The 25,066-nt window shown below is 37.6% G+C and overlaps 2 protein-coding genes across 5 annotated transcripts in view; one reads left to right on the forward strand and one right to left on the reverse strand.

Moving 5' to 3' along the window:
* Positions 1 to 260: 260 nt before the first annotated feature.
* tmem245 (transmembrane protein 245) lies at positions 261 to 16,926 on the forward strand. 4 transcript variants are annotated; one of them, XM_081389237.1, is made up of 18 exons: positions 261 to 1,099; positions 2,139 to 2,256; positions 2,790 to 2,885; positions 2,967 to 3,089; positions 4,381 to 4,560; positions 4,643 to 4,812; positions 6,652 to 6,675; positions 10,691 to 10,795; positions 10,916 to 10,998; positions 11,117 to 11,207; positions 12,428 to 12,526; positions 12,610 to 12,741; positions 12,827 to 12,949; positions 13,046 to 13,191; positions 14,473 to 14,573; positions 15,224 to 15,398; positions 15,502 to 15,696; positions 15,781 to 16,926. In XM_081389237.1, the coding sequence occupies exons 1-18, from the start codon at positions 488 to 490 to the stop codon at positions 15,824 to 15,826; spliced, it is 2,619 nt and encodes an 872-aa protein (XP_081245363.1). In that variant the 5' UTR covers positions 261 to 487; the 3' UTR covers positions 15,827 to 16,926. The 4 variants fall into 4 exon arrangements, 3 of the variants coding, with proteins under 3 accessions (XP_081245363.1, XP_081245364.1, XP_081245365.1); XR_014031827.1 differs by lacking the exons at positions 15,502 to 15,696; positions 15,781 to 16,926 and adding an exon at positions 13,943 to 14,040 and having other exon boundaries at positions 15,224 to 15,238; XM_081389238.1 differs by lacking the exon at positions 6,652 to 6,675.
* Positions 16,927 to 20,203: 3,277 nt separating this feature from the next.
* galnt1 (UDP-N-acetyl-alpha-D-galactosamine:polypeptide N-acetylgalactosaminyltransferase 1) overlaps positions 20,204 to 25,066 on the reverse strand; it is a 101,737-nt gene continuing 96,874 nt past the window's right edge. Inside the window, exon 13 of the mRNA XM_081388671.1 lies at positions 20,204 to 22,373. Coding sequence (XP_081244797.1) covers positions 22,227 to 22,373 — 147 coding nt within the window. The 3' untranslated portion in view covers positions 20,204 to 22,226. The remainder of the gene's footprint in view (positions 22,374 to 25,066) is intronic.

Raw genomic sequence — 25,066 nt, forward strand, 5'->3', positions numbered from 1 at the left:
AATCCATACGTGAGAATTGCGTTTAATTTACCTCAGCTAAATAAGATACGTAATTATTCAAACACAATTACAACTTCCTTGTCTAATGTGATATTTATTTGAACATCGTCTGGTCAGGTATGACAAATATTTAATAACTTTATGCCAAAAGTATGAAGCCAAAATGACTTTAATGATGAGTTATTTGATTTCAGCGCGTAGCCTACTTGTTGCACGTTAATGCTTTTTCCTTTTTTTTTTTTTTTTTTTTTTTTGGAAACGCACAGAAAAAAAAAAAGGTCTGTAACTGCTCGCACAACTGTTTATTTTTTCCTTTCATTTTCATTTCATTTGTCATCATTTTTGTCATATTACTTTTACTAATAAAGATAATATTTCCGTAGGCTGAAAAACATAATTTGACTACATTCCCCAAACTACTTCCTACACTTTACGTCACTGCCCAACCCGCAGTTCCTTAGTGGATCCTCCGGACTGAAACGGAGCGATGCCAGCGACCATGGCAGACACGGCAGACACAGAGGACCCGGGTCCAGGCGCGGCTACTGACCCGGACACCCAGCGCACAACCCGGCCACACTTCGTCTCGTTCAGCGAGACCGTTCAGCCAGCAGTCGGGATGGTTAGCCAACTACTAAACCAGCAGTCCCTGAAGTTCGACAAAAACATCAAACAGGCCTTCTACAACACGGGAGCGATGATCTTCGTAGCGATCTGTTGCGGAGCATCGGTGTTGGTTTACTTCATCCTGGAGGCTTTTCTACGGCCGCTGCTGTGGGCAGTGCTGTGCGGCACTTTCCTGCACCCGTTCAAGTACTCGCTCGCCCGCCTCGGCCGCTCTTGGCTCAGCAGGCTGCAGGACAGCGGGACGCCGATAGTAGTGGGCACTCTGCTGGTACCGGTGTGGTGCGTGAACTACGGGGTGGAGACACTGGGTGAAATGGTCATAGATCGGCTCAATGTACTGCTGGCAGTTGGGGCTGGTGTACCCCTGCTTTATTTCTTATATCTGTTCTGGAGCGTTATTGGCATGCAGGTGATCCTTAATCACGTCTGTACCATAATCTGTTTCGGCCTGGATTGTTTCAGCTATACGTGGGTGAGTACTGTAGTAATACTGTGTATAACGACACGTGAATGGGAAAGAGACACGCCTCCTGTCAGACCTTGTACAGGTGGACGGGATTGTGAAACAGGGACTGTTAAAAATTTACTTCTTCATAGTGTGAACATGTGAAAATAGAATAATGAAACTTTGATACAAATTTAATAACAATTTGAATGTATATTGTGTAACATTGTTTGCTGTAGGCTATATGTATTGAGCGAAGCCTGCATGCATCAACAACTTTCATTAATAACATTAATAATTATTACACTATATAGCCTAATAGATTTCACATCATTTTGTCACTGTAGAGACATTCTGTCTGCGCCTCTCTTTCATCCATCAGAGAACCATATTTTTACATTGCAAATCTGTCAACCATTGTATGGTCGCAGCTGGCTTCAGATAACCTAACTACATGTAAATATGTTTTTATACAAAAGTGTGTTTAAACACATCTAGACATGTGAAATATCAACATTTCTTGAACCCATGCTTAATATGTCTGAGAGTAGGAAATGTGTAGCATGACATCCCAGATACCAAAAATATGGCCTTGAGGTTACACAGCCCAAATGATAGGCTAAATCATAATGCATATTTTGTTACAAGAACTCTACGGGACTAAATTTCTCCCTGACCTTCAATTTAATAACCTCACTATCTGATTTATTTATTTATTTTTTACTTTCTTGTAGGGCTTAATTTAATTCATACAGGTCATGTGAAAACTGTTCAAATTGTCATTGGGAACAAATGCCTCCTTTAACAGAACCTTGTGATCTGCTAACAAGAAAACACAAAGCTCATCTGCCAGTGGAGCTGGATTTTATTTAAGAGTGACAGAATTTTCATATTTGGTAGAACTATTCATTTAATGAAAATGTGTGTGTTGATACACACTTGCAGTGCTTATGAGGGCTGGGAACATACTGAGGGTTCTTGTGATTATAAATAGATCGGTGGCAAATGTGCGGGTCACAGTAGTTACCAGAGATGTCCAAATGTTCTCTCTCTTTCTCTTTGGCAGGTTGGCACGTTAGTTGTTGGCTATGTGTTGGCAGTGGCCTTTAAGTGGACGCCTGGCATGGAAAGATACTTGCGTTCCCTGTCTGTGCCTGTATGGTCAGCACTTATTTTCTACCTGGGTAAGACCCTTCTGTTATGAAACAGTGAATGATTCTGTCATGTAGTGGTTGACCGACACCAATTTTTTGATGGTCAATGAGAATACCAATATCTTAAAGAGCAGAGTGGTCAATAAACAATATAAAGCTTGTATATATGATATCACACTATTTAATTTAAAGCTACACAAGATAAACAGTAAATAATATGTATTACAATTGCTGCAATGAAATTTATATTCAATTTACATAATTTTTTACAAAATTGAAATGAATGATTTATTTAATAATTTGATAGGAAGTAAATCTGTAAAAACAGATAATACTAATAATAGAAAGGTAAGCGCTTTAGTTCTTTTTAATATACTGTACAGTGTACTTTGTATAGCAGGACTGTCAAATAATTCATTAGATAGAACTGCTACTAGAAGGGTTCCCATTCTCTGTTTTTATTAGTTTACTGTCTTTGTTTAATTGTAAGCTGAAAGTTTAGCATTGACCCACAGTGCTGTCAATGAAGGAATGCTAAAAAAAATCTCCCTCTCTTTTTCCAGTCTCTCTGACAGGGTCGTGGCGGGTGCCTGTGTTTGTCGTGGTGCTGTTACTGCTAATAGTGGGCTCTCAGCAGAAGCCTGTTGTTCCAGGGAAAGGTGAAGAAACAGAGGCTCTCCTACCATTTAGCTCTGTTCTTGATGTCCTCTGACCTTTGGTCCTCTCCTCTCTCTGTATAGGCGAGCTGCCTGGTCAGGTTCTCTCCTTTGCTGCTAACACGATCTTCATGGCAATCTCCTGCAGTAACTTCAGCCATGCTGAGAAGATACAGGAAGAGACAAGCACCAAAGAACAATCCAAAGGTGGCACAGAAAAAAGCAAACAATGTTTAAAGTTATTTGTGGTGCTGATTTTGTGGGAAAGTCAGCAAGATTCTGTTTGTGTCTGGTAATGACTTACTCACAAAAGCAAACATCTGTATCCATTCATAAGCAGATAAGATTATGATGGATGTTATTAATGTGGATTATGAGGTAGTTTAGGCCTATCATCAAATGTTGGTCAGAAATATAGATTTTTTGATAACAATTACAGGAGAGAAGAGAAAGCGAGAAAGTGCAGCTGGCATCAGTGTATCAATACAGTGGAATATGAGCATTGAAACGGTTTAAAATATTCCAGTATTTATTACAATAGTAATATATTTCTGTCTTATTATTATTATTATTATTATATAATCCCTCTCAGAGATATTGGGCCTGAGGAATCTCAGACAACCGTTTCAGTTGATAAAAAATACTTTGATTATGGGCAAAATAAATAAACTTAGATGCTGGCCAAATTTTATTCCCTTAATGGTGTGGCAATTTTTCCCTGTGGTATCGAAAATTGTCTTAAATATCGATTTTTAGATAAGGTATCAAAGAAAGTTAGAAGTTCCAGCATCTACTTGAACACTACTAATATCATTAGTAGGGATGCACCGAAATAAAAATTCTAGGCCAAAACTGAAACCCGAAAATTCTGGATGCACTTGGCTGAAAACCGAAAATGCTTTTTTAAAAATGACTTATTTCTTGTTTTAAATTAGCTTTTTTTATATTAGACTTTTTAATGAAATTCACTAATTTTAAAGATACTGAATTTAAAAAATACAAGCCAATAAAATAACACATTTATTGAAAGTAACACACTAAAATTGGACTGAAAATATATTAATATTAAATATCAATATGTTTTTCTTTATTCAGTTCTATGCAACAGAATCAGATTTAACGGATTTCTTTTTTGACCAATTATTCAAATAATGTTTAGTCCTACAAAGCTATTATTTTCAGACATTGTGAGCAGAGTGTATCGGGAAGTGTATCAGTAGCATCATTTTACTAGAGTTGCCCAGCCCAGCTATGCAACACCACAGTACAGTAGGGCTATTGCAAACAAAAACAAGTATTATACTACATAGAAATTTCATGTTGGCACGTTATTTGAGCAGACTTTGCTTTTTCGATGAGCATGAGTGATACATGAGTGGAGCGTATATTGGAGTGCATAAAGCGTAATATTGAATGGAGCATCCTTAATCATTAGTAAATTTTGGTGCATCCCTAAATCATTAGTAAAGTGTTTTTTCCCCTCTTCTTCCCTGCACAGAGTTTATGGACTCTCCGAAGGCGGTCTTCAGCCGGAGTCGAAGCAGACTAGAGTTCAGGGGTCTCCAGCACAAAGAGAGGACCAGTGATATCTACTTTGTGCTGCTTGCGTGGGCTATAGTGTTGGTGCAGGTCTGGCTCAACCTCTGGATCTTACAGTTACTGCCCATCCCTGTTGCTGGTAAATGTTGTGTTCATTGTCCTGAGGTCACGAGTGTGAAGATAGTGTTCACATTTTCACAAATGAGTTCTATGTTTTCCAGTTTGGGTCCTGAAGAAGATGTTTGTGCGTTTTGGGATAAAGGACTTCGCTGGACGTACTCTAGTGAAATGGTGGTCGGCTTCTGAGAAGTTTGTCAGAGACAGACAGGATGCTCTGCTGCCTGGACCGATCAAAGGCTTAGCTCAGTTCTTGCTTCGGGTGGACACTAAGGTAACACCTCACGTAGATACACCCACACAAAAGTGCTCGCCTCTCTGCTGACCCACTGTCTTTCACAGCACTTGCCTGCTGGTAGTTGTCGCCACATGTGCACATTTATTTTTGGAGGCGACAGAGATCTGTGATTACAAGAGGAACTGAATGTGGTTGTGGCTTGCTAATTCTTGTTTTTACTTGCACAACTAAGGCACGAAGTACCCATAACTGACTGAATAAAAGCTATGGAGGTCAGATGTGGATGTTTCTGAATATCATGACTTGTAGAGGCATGTGGGACAAAATGAATTATTCAGCAGATCTATTTTCAATGCAAATGTGTTTTTCTATAAGAAAATGTCATTAACCTAATCGTTGGAACACAATTAAATGCATTTCCTGTCTTTTTGATTAGCTGAGTCTTTGCATAGTCATGTTGTATTTCTAGTTATTGTTGGTAGTTTTTGTTTTCCATCTATTGTTTGAGGTTTATGATGTGAGGAAGTCAACTCAACATTCTCAAAAATGTGCCCACAGTTTCTCATTCCCTCTTTCACTGTCTGAAGTGAATGACAACCCACAGTTGCAGTCAAGATGAAACCCTACACCTCTAAGAAACCGTTTGCCCTTACCCATAGTAATCCAGTAATGTAACCCAGTGTCTGACTTTAGTTTTGCCTTCTTTCATTCTTTCACTAGTCAATGTTGAGTCACACATGCTGTCAAAAGCAAATCTATTGAAAATATGCTTGGGTGCAAAATTAACACATTTGCCCAAAAGCTAATATGAGTAAAAAAAAATGGCTTTATTGAAGACTTAAAACTATTACTTGTCAGTAGCTGGTGACTTTGAGGAACTACAACATGTAATACGTGGCCTAAATTGAATTGTTGGAAAGATAATCTGACCTTCAGTGATGTACGTTACACAAGCAATTCAAATCATGGAAAACATGATACTTTTTTCAGTATTCTTTGATGAATAGAAAGTTCAAAAGAACAGCATTTATTTGAAATAGTAAACTGATCGAAAGTAACAGTAAAGACATTTACAATGTTACAAGCGATTTCTGTCACTTTTTTGATCCCAAACCAAATTGGGATGTGGAATGTGGAAATGTGGAAAGTTCCTTGCATTAATCACCAGAACAAATAAATTTGGAACAAAATCATTTTGTCTTTGCTTTTGTGAAAGATGCACAGTTTTGCTGTGAGTTTTATGCAAAAAAAAAAAAAAACCACTAAATAAAATGTGTTCTCAATAGAATGAAAACTATTAGTTTTTGATAAAAAAAAATATATGTATATATATATACATAATATATATATAATATATATATATATATATAGTATATATAGTATAGTATATATATATAATATAGTATATAGTATATATATATAATATATATATAATATATATATATATATATAGTTTTGTGGCTGGTATTAAATGAAATATTTATGTCAACTGAGTTTTCTTAATTCACTCACCATTAGCAGATGTGGCAAAATGTTAAACTTTGTAACTATCTGTAACTATTTTTTTTTTTATTTGACTGTAATTTGCTTTATATAACCATCATATCCCTCACTGACTGTCCACAAGAATGAAAGAAGGTAAAAAAAAAGATGAAGACACTTAAAAAAAAAAATCGTAGCAGATCTTTCTTTTGTCCCCTTATAAAGCCCACCAAATCACACCTTCTCTAATTGTTCAGTATGAATATCTTCCTCAAATTTCACCGTCCGGTCTTGTTCTGTTTTTGCCTTGAAAACACATTGAAAACACTGCTTTCCTGCATACTGATTGGTTGTTTGTAATAACCGTTTGTCTCTCTGTCTCCCTCCTCAAAGCTCTGGCATTGGCTTAACAAGCAGGTAAATCATTTGTGCTGGCAGGTGTACAAGAGAAAGAGAAAGAAAGAAAGAAAGAACAAAGGGGAAGAGAAAGAATGACAGTGTGCTTTCATTAGAAGCTTTGGAGTGATGCTTTCCCCTCCCCACTGTCACCCCTCCATCTTTGAGCTTCTGCTTAGCTCACTGGCTGCTCCTGCTGTGTGGCTCTTTGCGCTGTGGAAGGGAGCATGCGCTCTGGATGTGATTGAGATGCTGACACACTAACTGTCAGGAAAAAAATGCAGAACAAAACCCCAAGAGAGCCCACCGCCTCTTCCACAGCTCTTGAAGTGTGCTGGGCTGGTTGCCTTCAGAGTGTGTGAGATGCATTCAGGGAGAGAACATAGAGTGGGAATGGAGGGTTGGGTGAAGGGATTCTCTGGTCTGCTGAGACCAAGGCTAGTGGTGTTTAGGGCTGTCACTTTACGTTCGAAAATCTATTGCACAATCGATCGGACCAACAAACACAAGTTTCGAAAACGAAAATAGGGAATCGATTTTAACGGTCTTTTCTCGGAACGCATCCAGCTCGTCACGATACCCGCAGCGAACACGCATCACACAGCAACTCTCGCCTCATTCGCGCAGCAGGAATTTTTTACGCGCGTAACGCATCTTTGCATTGACTTAACATTGAAATCACTCGCGCCTGACGCGCTATTCGCGTCCGGTGTGAACGCACCATGACAAACACACATTATACTTCTGCATAATGTTTCTATTTTTACTACAAAAATGTGAATTCTGCTGGTATTCAGACAGTCTCATGCATACAGATACAGATTCAGGCTACGGTCAACAATCGCCTACGTAGGCAACATTTGGTTGACTTTTCTAACCGTAAACACAGACATGTTGAAAGTTGCAGTAATGTTTTTCATTGATGTTATGGCAGTCCACTCTGCTCATTGCTTTTCGAGAATGTTGCACTCCTGTTTGTCATTGTGCACGAAACTTCACGCCAATAAATCAACAGGAATATTGCTGACTTGTGCGCGTCTCAAGCGCCCTCTTTATGTTCGTCCTAATGCCTGTTAGTTGTCCGTGGATTTGCCCATATTTGGCGTTTAAAATGGAAACGTCTTTAGACATGGAAAATCGATTTTACAATCGATTCAATGAACACACGTGTCTCAAATCGAACAGGATTTTTTCACAAAAGTGACAGCCCTAGTGGTGTTGCTGGGTACTTCAGGTACAGGCAGGTTTGGTAAAGGGGTTTTCTTCTGTCTGGTCCTAACTAGACACTCAAGCTGCCTGCTGCCCTCTAAGGTATAAGTGATTGTCTTCATTAATGACAGTACATAGGAAACGCCTCACACCACACAAATAGAGCTCTGCATGGAAAACTCCACTTCACTTGATTTCAGTAGTTTGTTCCCTTTAAGACTAGTCATTTCACTCGGCGGCCATCTTTGAAATGCCTCTCGGTCATTCAAGTGCAGCTCCTATCTCTTTGAATGGGGAAATAACAAATTCTCCAAAGTCTTTGCCATTAAATTACAAATTTGAAATCACCAATGAAATCTGACAACAACTGTCTATAAAATTTCTTTCTAAATGCTTGAATCATGACGTGTGTCTCTGAACACTGACTGCTTGTATTGGAACCGGAGCTTCTAACGCCAGCTGCAGTGATGTGATTAATGTGATGACATTACCAATTGGCGATTGGCTCTTTTATTTAGAAGGTGGACCTTATTCCGCCATATTGCGCATTGAACTTTCTCCCATTCATAGTAATACGAGTGCACCGTCTTTCTGTATATAAAGTCTTTGGTTTAATGTTAGCCTGTTGCTAAGCTAACAGCTTGATGCGCTAACAAGCACACGCAAGTATTGAGTAAAATCTCATTTTAATTATATAACTTATTTACATTGATGCTTTTCAGTGTTGAATGAAATTTAGTAATAATAAGTATAGTATTATATGTGAGTATATAAATATAATATAACTATGTACACTAAACCCTTTAATTTTTTGAAAGAAAAGAATATTCAGCAAGGCTACATTAAATTGATCAAAAGTGACAGTAAAGACGAGTAATGTTATTTTTTATTTTATAAAGCATTTCTCTCTCTTTTTTTTTTAAGTTTGTTTGAACTTTCTATTCATCAAATAACCCTGAATTTTTTTTATCACAATTTCCACAAAAACATTAAGCAGCAAAACTGTTTTTAACATGAATAATAATAAGAAATGTGTCTTGAGCAACAAAATCAGCATATTAGAATGATTTCTAAAGGATCATGTGACAAAAAAAAAAACTGGAGTAATGGTGCCATCACAGGAATAAATGACATTTTCAAATATATTCAAATAGCAAATAGTTATTTTAAATTGTAACAATATTTAACAATATTACTGTTTTACTGTATTTTTGATCAAATAAATGCAGCCTTTGTGAGGATAATCTTTAATTATTTAAAAAACATTAAAAAAATCTTACCAACCAGTTTTTTAACTGTAGTACACATTTCTCTAGCATTATCTGCCTTCTAAAGTTTACATTTTGTTTATATTTGCTTGTCTTATGGAACAAACGCTTAAAAAAGATTAATTCCAGATAATTTCTGGATAATATCAGAGCTAATAACAAACTATTTTGTTCACCATTGTGTTCAAAGCCTTTTAAATGCGCATTCCATCTTATTTTGCATGGATATAGGTGTGTTGTTTCAAAGGAAAAAAAGTATTCTTTTTGTAATCTTGCTTTTTGATGTTTTTTTTTTTGTTTTGTTTTTTCAAGGGAAACCAAACAAACTATCTATATTCCATCCTGCAAAAATTTAGCAATATATATTTAGAAAGAGATGTTGGAAAGACTTCAGAATTCTTCAGAATACTCTGTCAAAGAATATTAGTTCTGTTGTTAGTTTGTTTGTTTTCTGTTTGATGTCATTGTTAATGTTCTATATATCATCTCCTGGGTTTTGTCCGATTAAGATGAATCTGATTGTGGCTCAACAGGAGCAGATGGTGATGAAGTTATTTTCAGGTCTGATAGTATGTCCCTCCCCTCAGGAATCTTTTGGCATTTGCCAGCATTACTTTGAAACTGTGTATCAGGCCCTTAACGTTTTGAAGAGGGAGTGATGCGGTTCTTTTAGCCTGCTGTTCTTTTTTTAGTCTTTAGTCTTTCTTTTAGTTTCTTAATGATGTGCTTTTTACTAATCCATCATCAACATGACCAGTTTTGTGTGTGATGTTAACACTTAGCGCTAACAGGAACAGGGAACAGGATTAGACATGCAAGTGCCGCCCACAGGGCCGACAGAAGCTGGGTGAGCAGAGAAACCAAGTCCACCTGCCAAAAACAAAAATATGCCCACCACCTCCTGTTTCCTGACAGCTGTTGTTAGCCTGCTGTTAGCTCATTCACTCAGTAGTTAGTCTTGCTTAGTCATCTGCCAGGTTAGCGGATGTAAAATAAAGAAAAGTCAGCATGATTTTGGCTTATACGCCAGTTACATGTGTGAATTTTCAACAGAATTAATATTTTCACAGCCTTAAAAAAAACTCAAATAAGGCTGGAAAAATTAACCTCTCTGTGCCTTTCTGAAACTCAGAACTCATCCATGAATCCTTTGCTAAGTTTTTAAAGGAACAGTTCACCCAAAAATTAGGTTTTTAGTTAATAACAGCAGTCTGTTCCTCACACAAAACAATCGCGGGGCTTTAGAAAACTTTTTTTTTTCTACCTTAACAGAATAAATAACTTCCTGCTTTGATTTTTATTGCATTATCATTTCTCCTGTTAACCAAAAGTAAACAAGGATAATATATTTAATTGTTGAGTGAACTGTTCCTTTAATTGTTTTATTTATTTTTTTACTGAAAGAGCATTTTACTTTTAGGTTTTCAGAACCAAAGGAATGAACACGATTGCTCCTCAGGTTTGGCAGAGGGAAGCAGGTTTCTGTGTTCTCACACACTTGCATGAATGATCAGATTTTTTGTTGAAACTGATCTCTCTTTCTCTCTCTCTCTTTGCAGATGATCGTGTGGCTGGAGCGCTCCTTGGATAAGCTGATCAGTATTTTCATTATCTTCCTGCTGGTAACTGGCACACTGCTCATGGCCTTGCTGCTCACAGCTATGGTACAGTGTTTCCAAACCACTGTCCTTGGGCGGATTATTCCACTGCGTGAAAGACACGGTCCGTGACTGATCCCAGCCTCCGCGCACATCATCTCTCAACGATTGTATTTTTGTTCACAGGTGCACCAAGAGAGTGTTCATATCATAGAGGTCACCAGTAACCTGATCAACGAGACTGTGTCCAACCACCCAGAGTGGGCCAAGTAAGTTGAAACACACACTTAACATACACTGGAAGTTAGGAATCTTCTCGAAATGATGCGTAACTGTGTGTGTGTGTGTGTGTGTGTGTGTGTGTGTGTGTGTGTGTGTGTTTTGTAGCTGGCTCCCAGAGGCCCAGGTTGTTCAGAAGGCTTTAAACTCTGCTGCCACAAATGTTTACCAACATGGAAGAGAATGGATCACACATAAGGTCAGAGTTAAGAGTTTACAATGCTCTTGAAGACCACATGAAACAACATTTATAACAAATTTAATGAGACGGATAAATGAAAGGACAAAAATGACAAAAAAAGCACCATTACAAGTACCAGAACAGTGTTCCATACAAATCTTGGGCTATATTCCAAGTCTTCTGAAGTAATGTGTGAGAAACAGACCAGAAGTTATTCATCTGCTTTTAAAATGTCATTTGTGTCATTTAAGTATGCCCTCATTAAAAAGTATTATTTAAAAAAGAGTACTAATTATGGAAATAACATACTTTTAAAGAATATACATTTATAGAATAGACACTTAGTTGCATGTTAATTTCAATTCAATGAAAATGTATTATAGTTTAAAGTTTTAATAAATGCAATTAGCTGAACTTCAGAGTGCTTTTTTGACCCACTTAAATGTAGTATTGAATAACACAATAACAGTAACTTACTTTAGTATGTTAGTCAACACATTAAAATAAATGTACTTCTTTAAAACATGACAAATAATCATTAAAACATGAATTAAAATGTACTTTAAGAATGCTTAAGTGGCCTTTTATTTAATTTATATTATATTATCTGCAAGTACAGATTTAAAAAAAAATGTGGGAACACTTTTTTTTTTACGTACATGTACATTATACATAATTGCATACAATTAACCCTCACCCAAACACTAATCATACCCTAAATGTATAGTAAGTACATGTTGTTTATTAATCTTACTCAGTACTTAAATATATAATTACACTGCAACAATGACACCTTAAAATAAAGTGTAACCAAATATGCTTTTGTAGTATACTTAAAATCTTATGTGCACATTCAATACATTTGAGTGCAATTTTACAAAAGGGTGTGCATATACAAGAAAAAATAATCATGGGTTTGTTAGGGTAACATTTTTTTTACTTGATTTTATCGATACAATCATGAAAAGTAAGCTATTATTGATCAATATTTTTATGCTCAAGCAACCTTGGTTACGGCAGCATAAAAAATTGTTTCAGAGCTGGAGAAGTTAGAAAACAAATTTCTTTTTGTTAAATAACAGATTACTCAATTTAACATTTAATTACAAAATTTTATTATTATTTGGAGTCAAATTTGATTTCGTGTTCAGGTCCTTAATCTTTTATTCTTTATGTCTGTGTGTAAAATTGAATGAGCATTTGTTATATGTTCGTTTTTATGTATGTGTGCATTGTAGCTTCATAAGATGTTGGGTGATAAAGTAAACAACACGGCCGTGATCGAGAAACAAGTTCTGGAGTTGTGGGACCGTCTCTATCAGTCCTGGATTGTTAAGGTAATAACAAAACCTTACTCGGTCACACACAATCACTAACTTACATTTTTTGTTGTATTCCAGTCAGTGTTTTTGTTTTGTAGAACGTGACTCATACTGGACGGCACCGTGGAAACAAGCAACATCTGCACAGGCAGAACAGCTGGCTAGGGGACATACTGGACTGGCAGGACATCGCCTCATTCGTGCAGGAGAATATTGAGACTCTGCTCTCGGTTAGTCTCCAGTGTGTGTGTGTGTGGATGTGATGGGGAGTGTCTTTATTTGGCAGATTAATGAATATGCTGTCTTCTGCGGTAGATCTTGGAGTCTCTGTGGGTGGTGATGAGTCGAAATGTTGGTTTGCTGATATCCACAACAACCACGCTGCTCACCGTACTGTTCCACAGTGGCACCGCACTGCTCAACTTTGTCCTGTCTTTGGTAATGGACACACACACACACACACACACAGTTGCATTGATGGGATTGGATGTTTAGTGGTGATTTTAAATATTTATTGTCTCTCTGAACGTATAGGTGATTTTCCTGACAACACTTTTTTACCTGCTGAGCTCCAGTGGTGAATATTATAAACCTGTGAAATGGGTAATCAGCCTCACACCCCTCTCCCAACCTGGACCCTCTTCAAACATTATCGGCCAGTCTGTGGAAGAGGCCATCAGGTACACATGTTCATGTGGAGCTTTGGTTTGTCTTAAAGCAGTGCTTCTCAACCCTCTCTATATAGAGAGATTTAACATAACTATATATATATATATATATATATATATATATATATATATATATATATATGAACATATATATGAACATAGGAAAATTAATTAGTTAATATACTTAACTTTCTAATAAAAATATTTTTTATTTAATATTTAATTATTTAATATTTTAATATTTACTTTTTGCTGAGCCCCCTGGTTGAGAACCACTGCCTGAAGGGACATTTAAGGTTAAATGCAAACATGTTGCAGTTTCCACAAACAATGCTTTTACAAACTGATGAACAAGTGAAAACTAAAGGCAAAAATGTGTGTTCAGTAGCAAGTCTGTATGAGGTGGAAGCAGAAATTAGATCTTACAGGGATAGTTCAAAAACGGAAATCCTGTCATCATTTACTCACCCTCATTTTGTTCCAAATCGGTATGACTTTTTTTCTTCTGTGGAACACAAAAGATGATACTTTGAAAAATGTTGCCTTTTTGTCCATACAGTGAAAGTCAATTTTCAGTGTTGATTGGACCCCAAAGTTTATTAGAATATCTTCTTTTGTGTTCTGCAGAAGAAAGAAGGTCATACAGAATTTTTATTTTTGGGTGAACTATCCCTTTAACACCAGTTAAAGACGCTGTACTTTGTGATCACCACAAGAGGGCAATACTGTTCTGCTTTCTCTGCCATTTTTTCCATTTGTACAGATAATTTAACAGAGATCATGATCGGAACAACTGAAATGGGGGTGAAATTGACTGCTATTAATATGCTGGTTAAGAATTTCGAAGGGGTTCATCTACAGGTAAGGGTGACCCAGAAAATGGAGAATGAATGGGGTCACAATCTTGCTGTAGCGCAGCGGTGCCCTTGAGCGTGATGCTTCTCCAGTGGAAATTAGCATAATGTAATTGGCTTAGATAAAAACATCTGTTATTTTTTTCAAAGCAGAATAACATCATTTTCCCTCCATAGACAATGTCATGAGCTGTGAAAGTGAAATGAGGAGAGGAATTCACTGTTTCCTTAAAATGTGAGCTCAGTGTGTATGCGTGTATGTGTGTGCGCGCTGATGCTGCCATCACCCAGAATGCACACAGATGTTCCATTAGGCCTATTTTTATGAGCGCTATCACAGAGAGACTTATTCACTCTGACTCCAGTCAGTGTTAAGCTAACCGAGAAAAGAAAAGCCCTCTGTGTTTCCACTCTCTCTCTCACCATGTTTTCTTTGCAGGGGTGTGTTTGATGCCTCTCTGAAGATGGCTGGATTTTATGGCCTTTATACTTGGCTTACACACACAATATTTGGCATCAACATTGTCTTCATCCCCTCGGGTAAGACTAAAATACACACAGACATAAAGACTTTTTGCATGTGGTGTGAAACAGTCCTTATTGTTCATTTTGTTGTATATACTATATTTTATCAATAAGATTTATTTGAAAGAATTTAATACTTTTATTCAGTAAGGATGCATTAGATTGATCAAAAGTGACAGTAAAGACATTTCTAATGTTACAAAAGATTTCTATTTAAAATAAATGCGTGATGAATGCGTGATATAAAATAACGTACAAAAGAACCGCAATCTTGGTTTTCACAAAAATATGAAACTGTAAAAATGTTTTCAACCTTTGATAATTATAAGAAAGGTTTCTTTAGCAGAAAATAAGCATATCAGATTGATTTCTGAAGGATCATGTGTGGCTGATGGCTGCTGAAAATTTTGCTTTGCCATCACAGGAATCGCATCACATTTTAAAATGTATTCAAACAGAAAAAAGTTATTTCACAATATTGCTGTTTTTACTGCATTTCTTTATTAAATAAATGCAGCCTTGTTGAGCATTAGAGACTTCTTTGAAAAACATTTAATAAATCTTAGCAACCCCATACTTTTTGAACGGTAATGTACGTTTATCTGTCCATGTCATATTATTCCATCTCATATTTGTCTTGCCTCTCTATCTTTTGCTCTGTGCAGCAATGGCAGCCATCTTAGGTGCAGTGCCGTTTTTGGGGACGTACTGGGCGGCACTGCCAGCGGTGTTGGATCTGTGGTTGGCCCAGGCGGAGGGAGTCAAAGCTCTGCTGCTTCTCTTCTTTCATCTGCTGCCAACATATTTCGTTGACACGGCCATATACTCCGATATATCAGGGTGTGTTTGTCTCTTTATACTTCCTTTACATGTGCCATCTGTGGTGTCCAAAATTGGTTGACAGTTTACCATTTTTTACTAACCCATATATATTTCTATGCAGAGGTGGACACCCGTATTTGACAGGTCTTGCGGTAGCAGGTGGAGCGTACTATTTGGGTTTAGAGGGTGCCATCATTGGGCCCATCCTGTTGTGCATATTGGTGGTGGCATCCAACATCTACAGCGCCATGCTAATGAGCCCTAGCAGCAGCCAGGCAACTCCAGTGCAGAGCCACTTCCCTGGACATCATGGCAGGTGATATAAACCTCGGTTGTGTCTTTATTAACTACTTTTTACATTGTAATCACCTTTTGAACTCTTTTTTTCATCAATTCTCAGGTCATTTGCAGAAACCCCAATGCAGCTGAAGAGAAGCAATGAATAAAAGAGACACCTGACCAGCCTGTTACACTTGTTAACAGAAGCCCTCGCTCTGGGCTACCTCTGCAAGACTACAAAAGACGAAACTTGCGGATACAGAAGCTTTCCGTATCTTCCCCCTAAGGGTTCACACGGCAACAGAATTGCTACTTTCTCTGCAAATGTGGCTGTAATAGCACATAGCTTAATCATGGCCCTTATTGTCGCCCCCTGTGCTAGTAGTTCATTTAGCACTGAAAATCCGGGCACAAAAAAAACGCTACGCCGCTTGCACACTCCAGTGTAAGGTTTAGTTAGCACGCCTGTGCTTTGTCCAGCACTGTACTGGGGAATTATGCCAGTGCTGTGACGTTACCTTCAGTTAGCACACTAACAATACTACATACTAGTACTTACTGTAACAGCTCACCAGGGTCCCAGTCATCGGACCATGTTTTCAGGCTATAGATCACTGATAGTTTTTGTTTATCTGGTTGTACTGATAATTTATCCCATATTGTGGATGTGTTTGGCACTGTTAAATGGTTATATATGTGTGTGTGTGTGTGTGTGTGTGTGTGTGTGTGTGTGTGTGTGTGTGTGTGTGTGTGTGTGTGTGTGTGTGTGTGTGTGTGTGTGTGTGTGTGTGTGTGTGTGTGTGTGTGTGTGTGAATGAAAGGACGTTACTCTTAGATTTACTATTCAAACATTTGTTTAAAGTGTTACATCTTTCTGTTTCCATACATTCAGTCTGTGTATGATTAGATTAGATGTTTAAATGATCTCAACAGGATGATCTCCTGGAGTAGGACTGAACAGTGCTGAGTCTGACCTATACAAATATCCTATATCAGGTGGAGTATTTGTTTATGAACAAATATACTGTAAAGTAGCTTTGACTATAACAATGTGAAACTAACTTAACACAACAATCTAGTCTGAGTGTTCATATTACCTCAAATGTCTTAATGAATTTTTCTCCGGTTCTGTTGGCCATGCGTGAAGTACATTGTAATATGTATGTACTATTGATCTATGCATTTCTTTATCTGTCTTGGATTTTATTTCATTTCTATACACATAACTTCCTGCTTAGGAAAGATGATAAAATCCCTGTTTTTTATTAATATGTGGCCATTCCTCTTTGTGAATACAGTAGTATTTGCTCTGTTTTGTTTAGTAATCAAACATTGGGAATATTAACCTGTTAGCAGAGATACACGGGTAGGTAGAGCTGAAGGCAAAGAGAATGATTGGATGCTGCTGGCTGCTTGTGTACAGATGAGGAGAGATGCCTTTAAGTCAAGTTAAAATGCATTGCACTGAATAGATAAAGCACTCGCTCTGCTGTTTCCCAATATTATTGTTCTTTTTTTTCTTTTGGCCAGGCTATTCAAAAAGCCTGTTCACGTGTTCTTTTAAAGATGTTTCAAGAGTGAAAGTGGATGCACTTTTTTTCAGTTCAAGCCAAATTAGAGAGTATATATATATATATATATATAGAAGCATGGTTTTATCATTATTATTATGTAAAATACAAAAAGTGTGATTTGTTTATATGCAGAACTAAAATTGTTTTAATAAAACTGAATTTTCAATTGGGTACATCTGTATCTTTTTGGATAAAGAAACTCAGTGTAAAATTGATTTTGTTTTTTATCAGGCTTATTTAGGAAATTGGATGTTGTAACCCACTGAATATATTTTTAGGCATTACAGAACACAATTCCTGAGTTGATCTTAAACCTCTGAATATTCACAGTCACGTTCAAATTATTGACGTTTAAAGCGTTTATGCCTCAGTCAATAAGTAACTTTGCTTTTTGAGGGGAGAGCTGCACATAACTGCTGGTCTAGGATCAGTTTTCTCCGTAATAACAGCGTATTGACGATACAGATGTTGGTGATTGCACTGTTGTCTTGAAAGCATCAAAGGTTTCTATTTACAACGTGTTTTTTCAGCATTTCATTAAGCCGGGGACACACTTAACGACAAGCTGAAACATTCTAAGACTGGACTGAACACACTTATAGACTTTCCAACGACTGGACTCAGTCTGGAGCAGATTTTAAACACCGACTGTGAACATCTACTGAACGCAACTGTCTCTGACTCGCGTTTGGGCATGATCTGTCATAAGAATTCTGATAGGCTAGCTAGGCCATGAAGGAAAGCTTCTATAGGCCTACTCTTTGACCGTAGTCAGACACATGTATGAATATCTACAGTATATCTGCAATAGACTTCAGCAGATGATTTATGATAAGTTACCATAGTAAGAGTAAAAACATTAAAAATACCATAGGAAAAACATGTAATATTTAATTAATACAATTAGAAACACAAACCAACATATTCTCACCTGTGAAAGGTAATTCCATTTCTTCGGGAATTTAAATCTCAGCGGTTTCACAACCAGAACCTGCACAATGTTGTGGCATCATTGAGTCTTACTGCGAGTGACGACACGCTGACCGTTGCAAGATGGCGGGCGCGCCGACGTGCCTGGAGCGGTGGAATGTGGCATCTACATCTATGGTGAAGCATCCATCTGTTGTATCCTTCATTGCCGGGGAAACGGACGCATAGGCCTATCGAGGCCGCATTTGAAGGGACATTTGAATGCGGCCTTCGAAGGATGTAGCCTCTGAATCGGGACGCAGTGAATGTTTCCTTTGACCCCAGATGCCATCTGATGAGTTCACACGTTACCTGCCAATCCTCACACCATCATATCAGAAAGCTATAAATTGCACCACCTCAGAATAGATTGAGGTGGGATTGAAATCGATTGCCATTCACTCTTTCTCAATTATACTGAACTGGGCTATTGACTATCTCTATCTCGGGCGCAGTGCGAGTGAATGAGAGAAGCCTGACCACTGTAAGGCAGTGGATCTCTCACCTGTTGAGCATTATGAACAATAATAATAATAATAATAATGTTTCTGATTAAAGGGATAGTTCACTTTGAAATAAAATGTTGGTATGTTTTAGCTTACCTCAAGGGCATCAAAGATGTAGGTGTCTTTTTTTCCGCAGTAGTTTCAATTTTGATATTTTTAGGTCAAACCGTTCTTGTCTGTCAGTCATTTAATGCAGGTCTGTGGTCACTGTCTCAAAGAGCATGCATAATTGTCTCAAAAAGCATAATTTGGACTCTGTGCATGCTCTTTGAGACAGTGACCACAGACCTGCATTATATGACTGACAGACAAGAACGGTTTGACCTAAAAATATAAAAATTGAAACTACTGCGGAAAAAAAGACACCTACATCTTTGATGCCCTTGAGGTAAGCTAAAACATACCAACATTTTATTTCAAAGTGAACTATCCCTTTAATATCCCAGTGTTCCGGTTTTCATACTTTTTTTTTTCAAAAGAATTAATATTTTAATGAAATAACTGACTGTTTAAAACTGAAATAGCCTAATGCTTTTTTTGAATGCCTAACTTATCTGCAGTGATAAAAGTTGATGTTTCAAAGGTCATGAAAAGCAGCAGTTATTACATAAAAAACATATAGGCTATTACCAGAGGAACCAGTTAATTCCAAACCTTACGCTACTCGCTAGTCACTGTTCCAGCTAATTTAGCAAACCAAGTCTTTTATTCTGCCTCATAACACAAACCTAGTACATGAGAAAAATCTGCAGTTTGAAAAGAGGAAATGATTTTGGGGAAACCAGACATTCAGGCTCAGGAACAGGGATACTGCATATTAAAAGCAGGATCTTGTCTGGTACTTTATTAAAATCTGCATTTAATATTAAAATTTCGCTAAACTAAATGATGCTATTTTATTTTCAACAACTATTAATATACTTGAAAATGCATCCTAGTTTAAAAAATAACTTTCATATTAATCTTCAACTAAAGATGGAAATATGGAAATAGAATATCTTTAAATGAGTTTATCCAAGTCAGTTTCCACAAGGCAAACAAACACTGGCTAATTAGATCGTTAGTAAGTGTTCTTGTCAGTGCAGTGGTGTGAGATCTTAGAGATGAGCAAAATCTGAGTAAAATGAAATGTCCTGCAATTAAATCCTAACAAAGACAGATGTATATATATATATATATATATATATATATATATATATATATATATTTTTTTTTTTTTTTTTTACTTTAGCACCATGGCCTTAACCTGACTATATGAGAAGGTCTATGACACCCATGCTTCAACACCACCAAGAGATAAACCAAAGCAAGGCAAAACTCTAACCATGAAACAGTTTGAATCTTGCACTTTTGAAGAATTATGAAAGTTGTGATCATTTTGATCATATTTAAGCTTAAATATCCAGCACAATAGTGCTATGACTGCCGTGCATGGTGCCCCACTGCGTCACAACCTAATGACCACTGCCATGGAACTAAATCAAACTTAGCATTTCTCAATAAACATGTTTATTAATAATAGTGATATAGCAGCATGATTTTGGATTTGTGGATCATTTTTTTTAACCATGAAACTGTGTGTGTGTGTGTGCGTGCGTGCACATGAACAAAGATCATAAATGCTAATGGAGAAGTTGGACTGTAAACTTTCTGTGGTTTATTTCTGTGGATCATCTCAACACAGGGCTCTCTAACCCACCAATCAGCAGGCCAGACCCTCCTCAATTAAACATAGAAGACAAAAACAAAAGACATCCCTTTGACAAATATAAACACACACACTTGTTCACACACAGATGATGTTGAGGCCCTGTCCAAATGCTTGCAAGATCTTCACCCAACCTATGCATTGAAACCACTCTTTTATTTAGAATACGAATGATACAATTTAGAATCTAGAATCTGCATTTACAAACATACAATTAGAATTCTAGAATTAGAATCTCACAATATAGAATTTTGATTTAGAATCCACAATCTTACAGTTTAGGATAATTATTATTATTTTTTAAAATTTAGAATCAGAATTTATAAGCTTAAAATTTAGAACCTTTTTTTTTTTTTTTGAAAATTTTAGAATTTCTTTTTTAGAATCTAAAATCTGTATTCACAATGTTACAATTTAGTATCTCACAACGTACAATCTTTATTCAGAATCATTTTTCTAGTTGACAGAGTACAGATCATTTGAAGTATTTAGACAGGGTCAAGACAAGAGTGTTTAGGGGAAAACAAAAATCACAACCGATTCCTGATTCCACATGACAACTCTCAAAACAGAGGGGTTCACTTTCATTTTCCAATCATCATGACTGAAATGAAATGTTGGACCATTTAAAACTAAATTCAGAAGAATGAAATGCATGAATCTGAAATGCAGGCCAATCTCTTTATGCTATCAGACTTCAAATGAATGACTGATGAATTCTACACAAAAATCAGTAACAATTTAAAGTGAACGTAAACAAAGAAAGATATCAGACTACAGAGTTCTTTCTCATGCATGTACACAGTGAGACCAAGCCCTTTTACAGTTGGATGATATGACAGAAGATGATCCATCTCTTCCCGATCAACCCACGTGCTTATGGGTAACCCACGTCGGCCGAAGGGCTGGAATCCAGAGGAAGGCAACAATTTTGGGGTAAGTTCAGGACAGTCCTGAAACTGCGTGTCAAATTACCATCATACCTTTAATAAACAGACTCGAACAAATTTCTAAAACAAACAAAACCAAACAAGTGAAAAGTGCTTGTACGTGGCACTCAAAAATGCAGTAACCAAAAAAAGTTTCAACCACTGTAAAAAAAAAAACGAAACAAAAAAAAGTTACATGAACACTGACGATATGAAACACGTCCTAGATGATCAGTCATCACGTTCATTGATTATAGATCTATATGTGATTGATTGTAGGTAGTCCACTGACTGAGACAGATTGATAGACAGTTCAGCATGTGTCAGTGGCCAGTAGGGGGAGCCCCTACTTCTAACGGATAGCAGACCACTGTAACGTCCATCCTGATGTGACACTTGAAATCTCACATGCACACACATGCACTCAAACACACGTCAGCCTCTCCTTCATGTGCTAGATACCCTTCACTTCTACAAGGCTTGAAAAATACTTAAATAAAAAAAACCTCTGAAACTCCTGTGGAAAACACTGTGACTCACGCATTCCAATCTCACACACATAAACACGCACACATTGATACTCTAAAAGGGAGGCGTTCTCGTAAACATAACCAAAATGTCCACTGCTCCTCGGACGAGGAGGATAAGGGCATCAAACTCAAGTTTCTTTCTCCACAAGTCTTCCTCTCCCTCGTTCGTTTTTTCTTTCCTCTGCAAGGTGGAGTGATGGGGAGATTCATATACATATGCGGCTCTGTTCTTTTAGATCATTCTGAAGGCAGACCACCATGATTGAGAGGAAAGCAGTCCTTTCTCTCTCACGCTCTCTCTCCATCAGCGTCGCTGTGAGAGTCTGTCCATCTGTCCATCCGTGTGCGATCTCAGAATATCTCGGGCAGTGTGACGTTGCGGAGGAGCCACTGTTGCGAGCGGCCCCCGGTGCAGTCCTTGACGCTGGGCACCTGACTGTCATCTTCAGACGCCTTATCCAAACACTGATTACTGTTCACGTGTATCAAACTCAGCTTCTGCAGGAGTAAAACAAAAATTAAAGAAAAAAAATACACTCACAAACAGATGCATAAAATATAAACATATTTTAAAGTAATAAATCCACAGTTTCTTCTTCTTTCCATTTATGGGATCGAAGGAAAATTTTTTATATAATTTTTTTGTGTGATGTATTGAACATTGTTGTTGCAAATCCCGCTGATTTAATCTGGTTATCTGGTAACGTTCGGCGGTCCAATCAAATTAGAAAAGTGGAAATGAAAAATCATGTCTACTATTATGCTTAATTTGTCACACTAGACAAATAAAGTTCAAGTTAAGCACATTGCATTGTGGGATCCCATGCATTTATACTGCACATTCAGGCAAATGCAGTAGGTCATCCAGGTATTTCTGTGCTCAGGATTCAGTGTAATATAATAGTAGTGATAGTAAGCAATATGCCACTCTGCGCTATACACGCAAGGCTGGACAACCTGTGCGCTCCAGGGCAAAGACAAATTGTCGATGCACAGGGATTGCTTTACAGTGGAGCATGTGTGTGAGTGTGTGTAATGGGCCTTGGGTGAGCTGAGTGCTCTAGAGTTTCAGTCTAGCGGGAAGCATTAAGCTGCACAGATACAATTAGGATAGCGGTAGAACCTATGAGACGTAAGGTGTGAGGGCGCACACACACGTCGATGAGCCAGCGATGGTAATGTATGGTAATGTATGCAGGAGAGGTGCTCTTGTTGGCAAGCGTTTTCCTGATCTCGCTCACTCTGAATCTCCCTTCCTTTCCACTCTATCTGTCTCTCTCTCTCCAGAAGAAAAACAGAACCTTTATCTGACAGTGGAAAGTCTCTGCTCGAGTTCTCTATTCTGTGCAGCCTTCCGTCTCTCCGGGCGCGCGGCCAGCATGGTGGGGGCTTTGAATCTGGGGCGAGGAGGGGGAGGAAGAGGAGGAAGAGGAGGCTTTGGAGTAACAGGCATCTTTTTAAACCAACAGCAGAGGAATGCAAAAAGCAATCTTCCTCTTTCTTCCCCTCGGCTAATTCACTTTCCTCAGGCCCGAAGTGGCGTTTTAGTCATATACCAAAGTGGAGCGATGTATTTTTAAGATTGACTGAGAGGTGATTTGATCCAACTAAACTAGCATCCCTCCAATAGTGTTTATAAGGGAAGCCGCAGGGTGGATGTTCATGCACATACATTACAAGAGAAGGATGAGTGGACATCCTGCAGACAGACAGCTTTAAAGGGTTAGCTGACTGTCTTTGATGTTATATGACATATATGAGGCCATCAACACCCTAAAGGTGAAAAGCAAGAGTCAAATGCGCATATGCATCAAAGAACTGTCAAGGAACATAAACAAGCATAAATTATCTCAATGTTTTAAGCATGAAGCTGGTTTAGATCGTACTTAGATAGATAACGTCGAAGATAACGTCAGTAAACTATGGAGTGCCGCAAGGATCTGTGTTAGGCCCTCTGCTATTATATATGCTGCCACTTGGTAATATTATAAGAAAACATGGAATTAATTTCCACTGTTATGCTGATGACACTCAATTATATATTTCATTACGACCAGATGAAAACACTAAATTATCTAAATTGACAGAGTGTGTTAAAGATATAAAATACTGGATGACGTGTAATTTTCTGCTATTAAATTCAGATAAAACGGAGGTATTACTTATTGGCCCAAAAAACGGCCCACAAAACCTCTTACAATACAACCTTAATTTAGAAGGATGTGCTGTTACTTTATCCACTACAGTAAAAGACCTGGGTGTTATACTAGATCGCAATTTGTCTTTCGAAAATCATATTTCATATGTTACAAGAACAGCCCTTTTCCACCTTAGAAACATTGCTAAGCTACATAACATGCTATCTGTTTCTGACGCAGAAAAGTTAGTTCATGTATTCATGACCTCGAGACTAGATTACTGTAATGCTTTATTAGCAGGTTGTCCTGCATCCTCAATAAACAAGCTACAGTTAGTCCAAAATGCAGCTGCTAGAGTTCTTACTAGGTCAAGGAAATATGATCATATAACACCAATTCTATCATCTCTACACTGGTTACCTATTAAGTTCCGTATCAATTACAAAGTATTACTACTGACCTATAAAGCCCTAAATGGTTTAGCTCCTGGGTATTTAATGGAACTTCTATCGCCCTACAATCCATCGCGCTCTTTAAGATCACTAAATTCGAGGCTTCTGGTCATTCCTAGGATATCTAAGTCCACTAAAGGAGGGAGGGCGTTTTCACATTTAGCTCCTAAACTCTGGAATGGCCTTCCTGATATTGTTCAAGGCTCAGACTCGCTGTCCCAGTTTAAAACTAGATTAAAGACGCATCTATTAAACCAAGCGTTCACATCTACAGTTGAATCAGATCGAATGCATTAATATTATGAACAGCAGCTATGCTAATTATTTCCCATCTGCCTTTCTATTGTTATGGTAAATAGAGTTCGTCAGTTCCAGTTTGTATCCAGCCTCTCATGGAACCTTCAGATGCCCCAACACCCGTGAAGAGACGACTCGACGCCTGTGAAGAGACGACTCAACGCTGGCGATATGTTATGCCCTAATTTAACACATGATTAACTAACTGTATTTTTCTATGTACATTTCTGAAAAGCTGCTTTGAGACAATATGTATTGTGAAAAGCGCTATACAAATAAATTTGAATTGAATTGAATTGAAATG

This window comes from Scardinius erythrophthalmus, assembly GCF_964197995.2.
Source record: "Scardinius erythrophthalmus genome assembly, chromosome: 16".
NCBI lineage: Eukaryota > Metazoa > Chordata > Actinopteri > Cypriniformes > Leuciscidae > Scardinius > Scardinius erythrophthalmus.

Coding starts and splice junctions, on each gene's coding strand:
- tmem245 (XM_081389237.1), top strand. CDS start 488: ATGCCAGCGACCATGGCAGACACGGCAGACACAGAGGACCCGGGTCCA. Junction 4,813..6,651: donor TGCTTCGGGTGGACACTAAG/GTAACACCTCAC, acceptor CCCTCCTCAAAG/CTCTGGCATTGGCTTAACAA. Junction 12,742..12,826: donor ATATTGAGACTCTGCTCTCG/GTTAGTCTCCAG, acceptor CTTCTGCGGTAG/ATCTTGGAGTCTCTGTGGGT.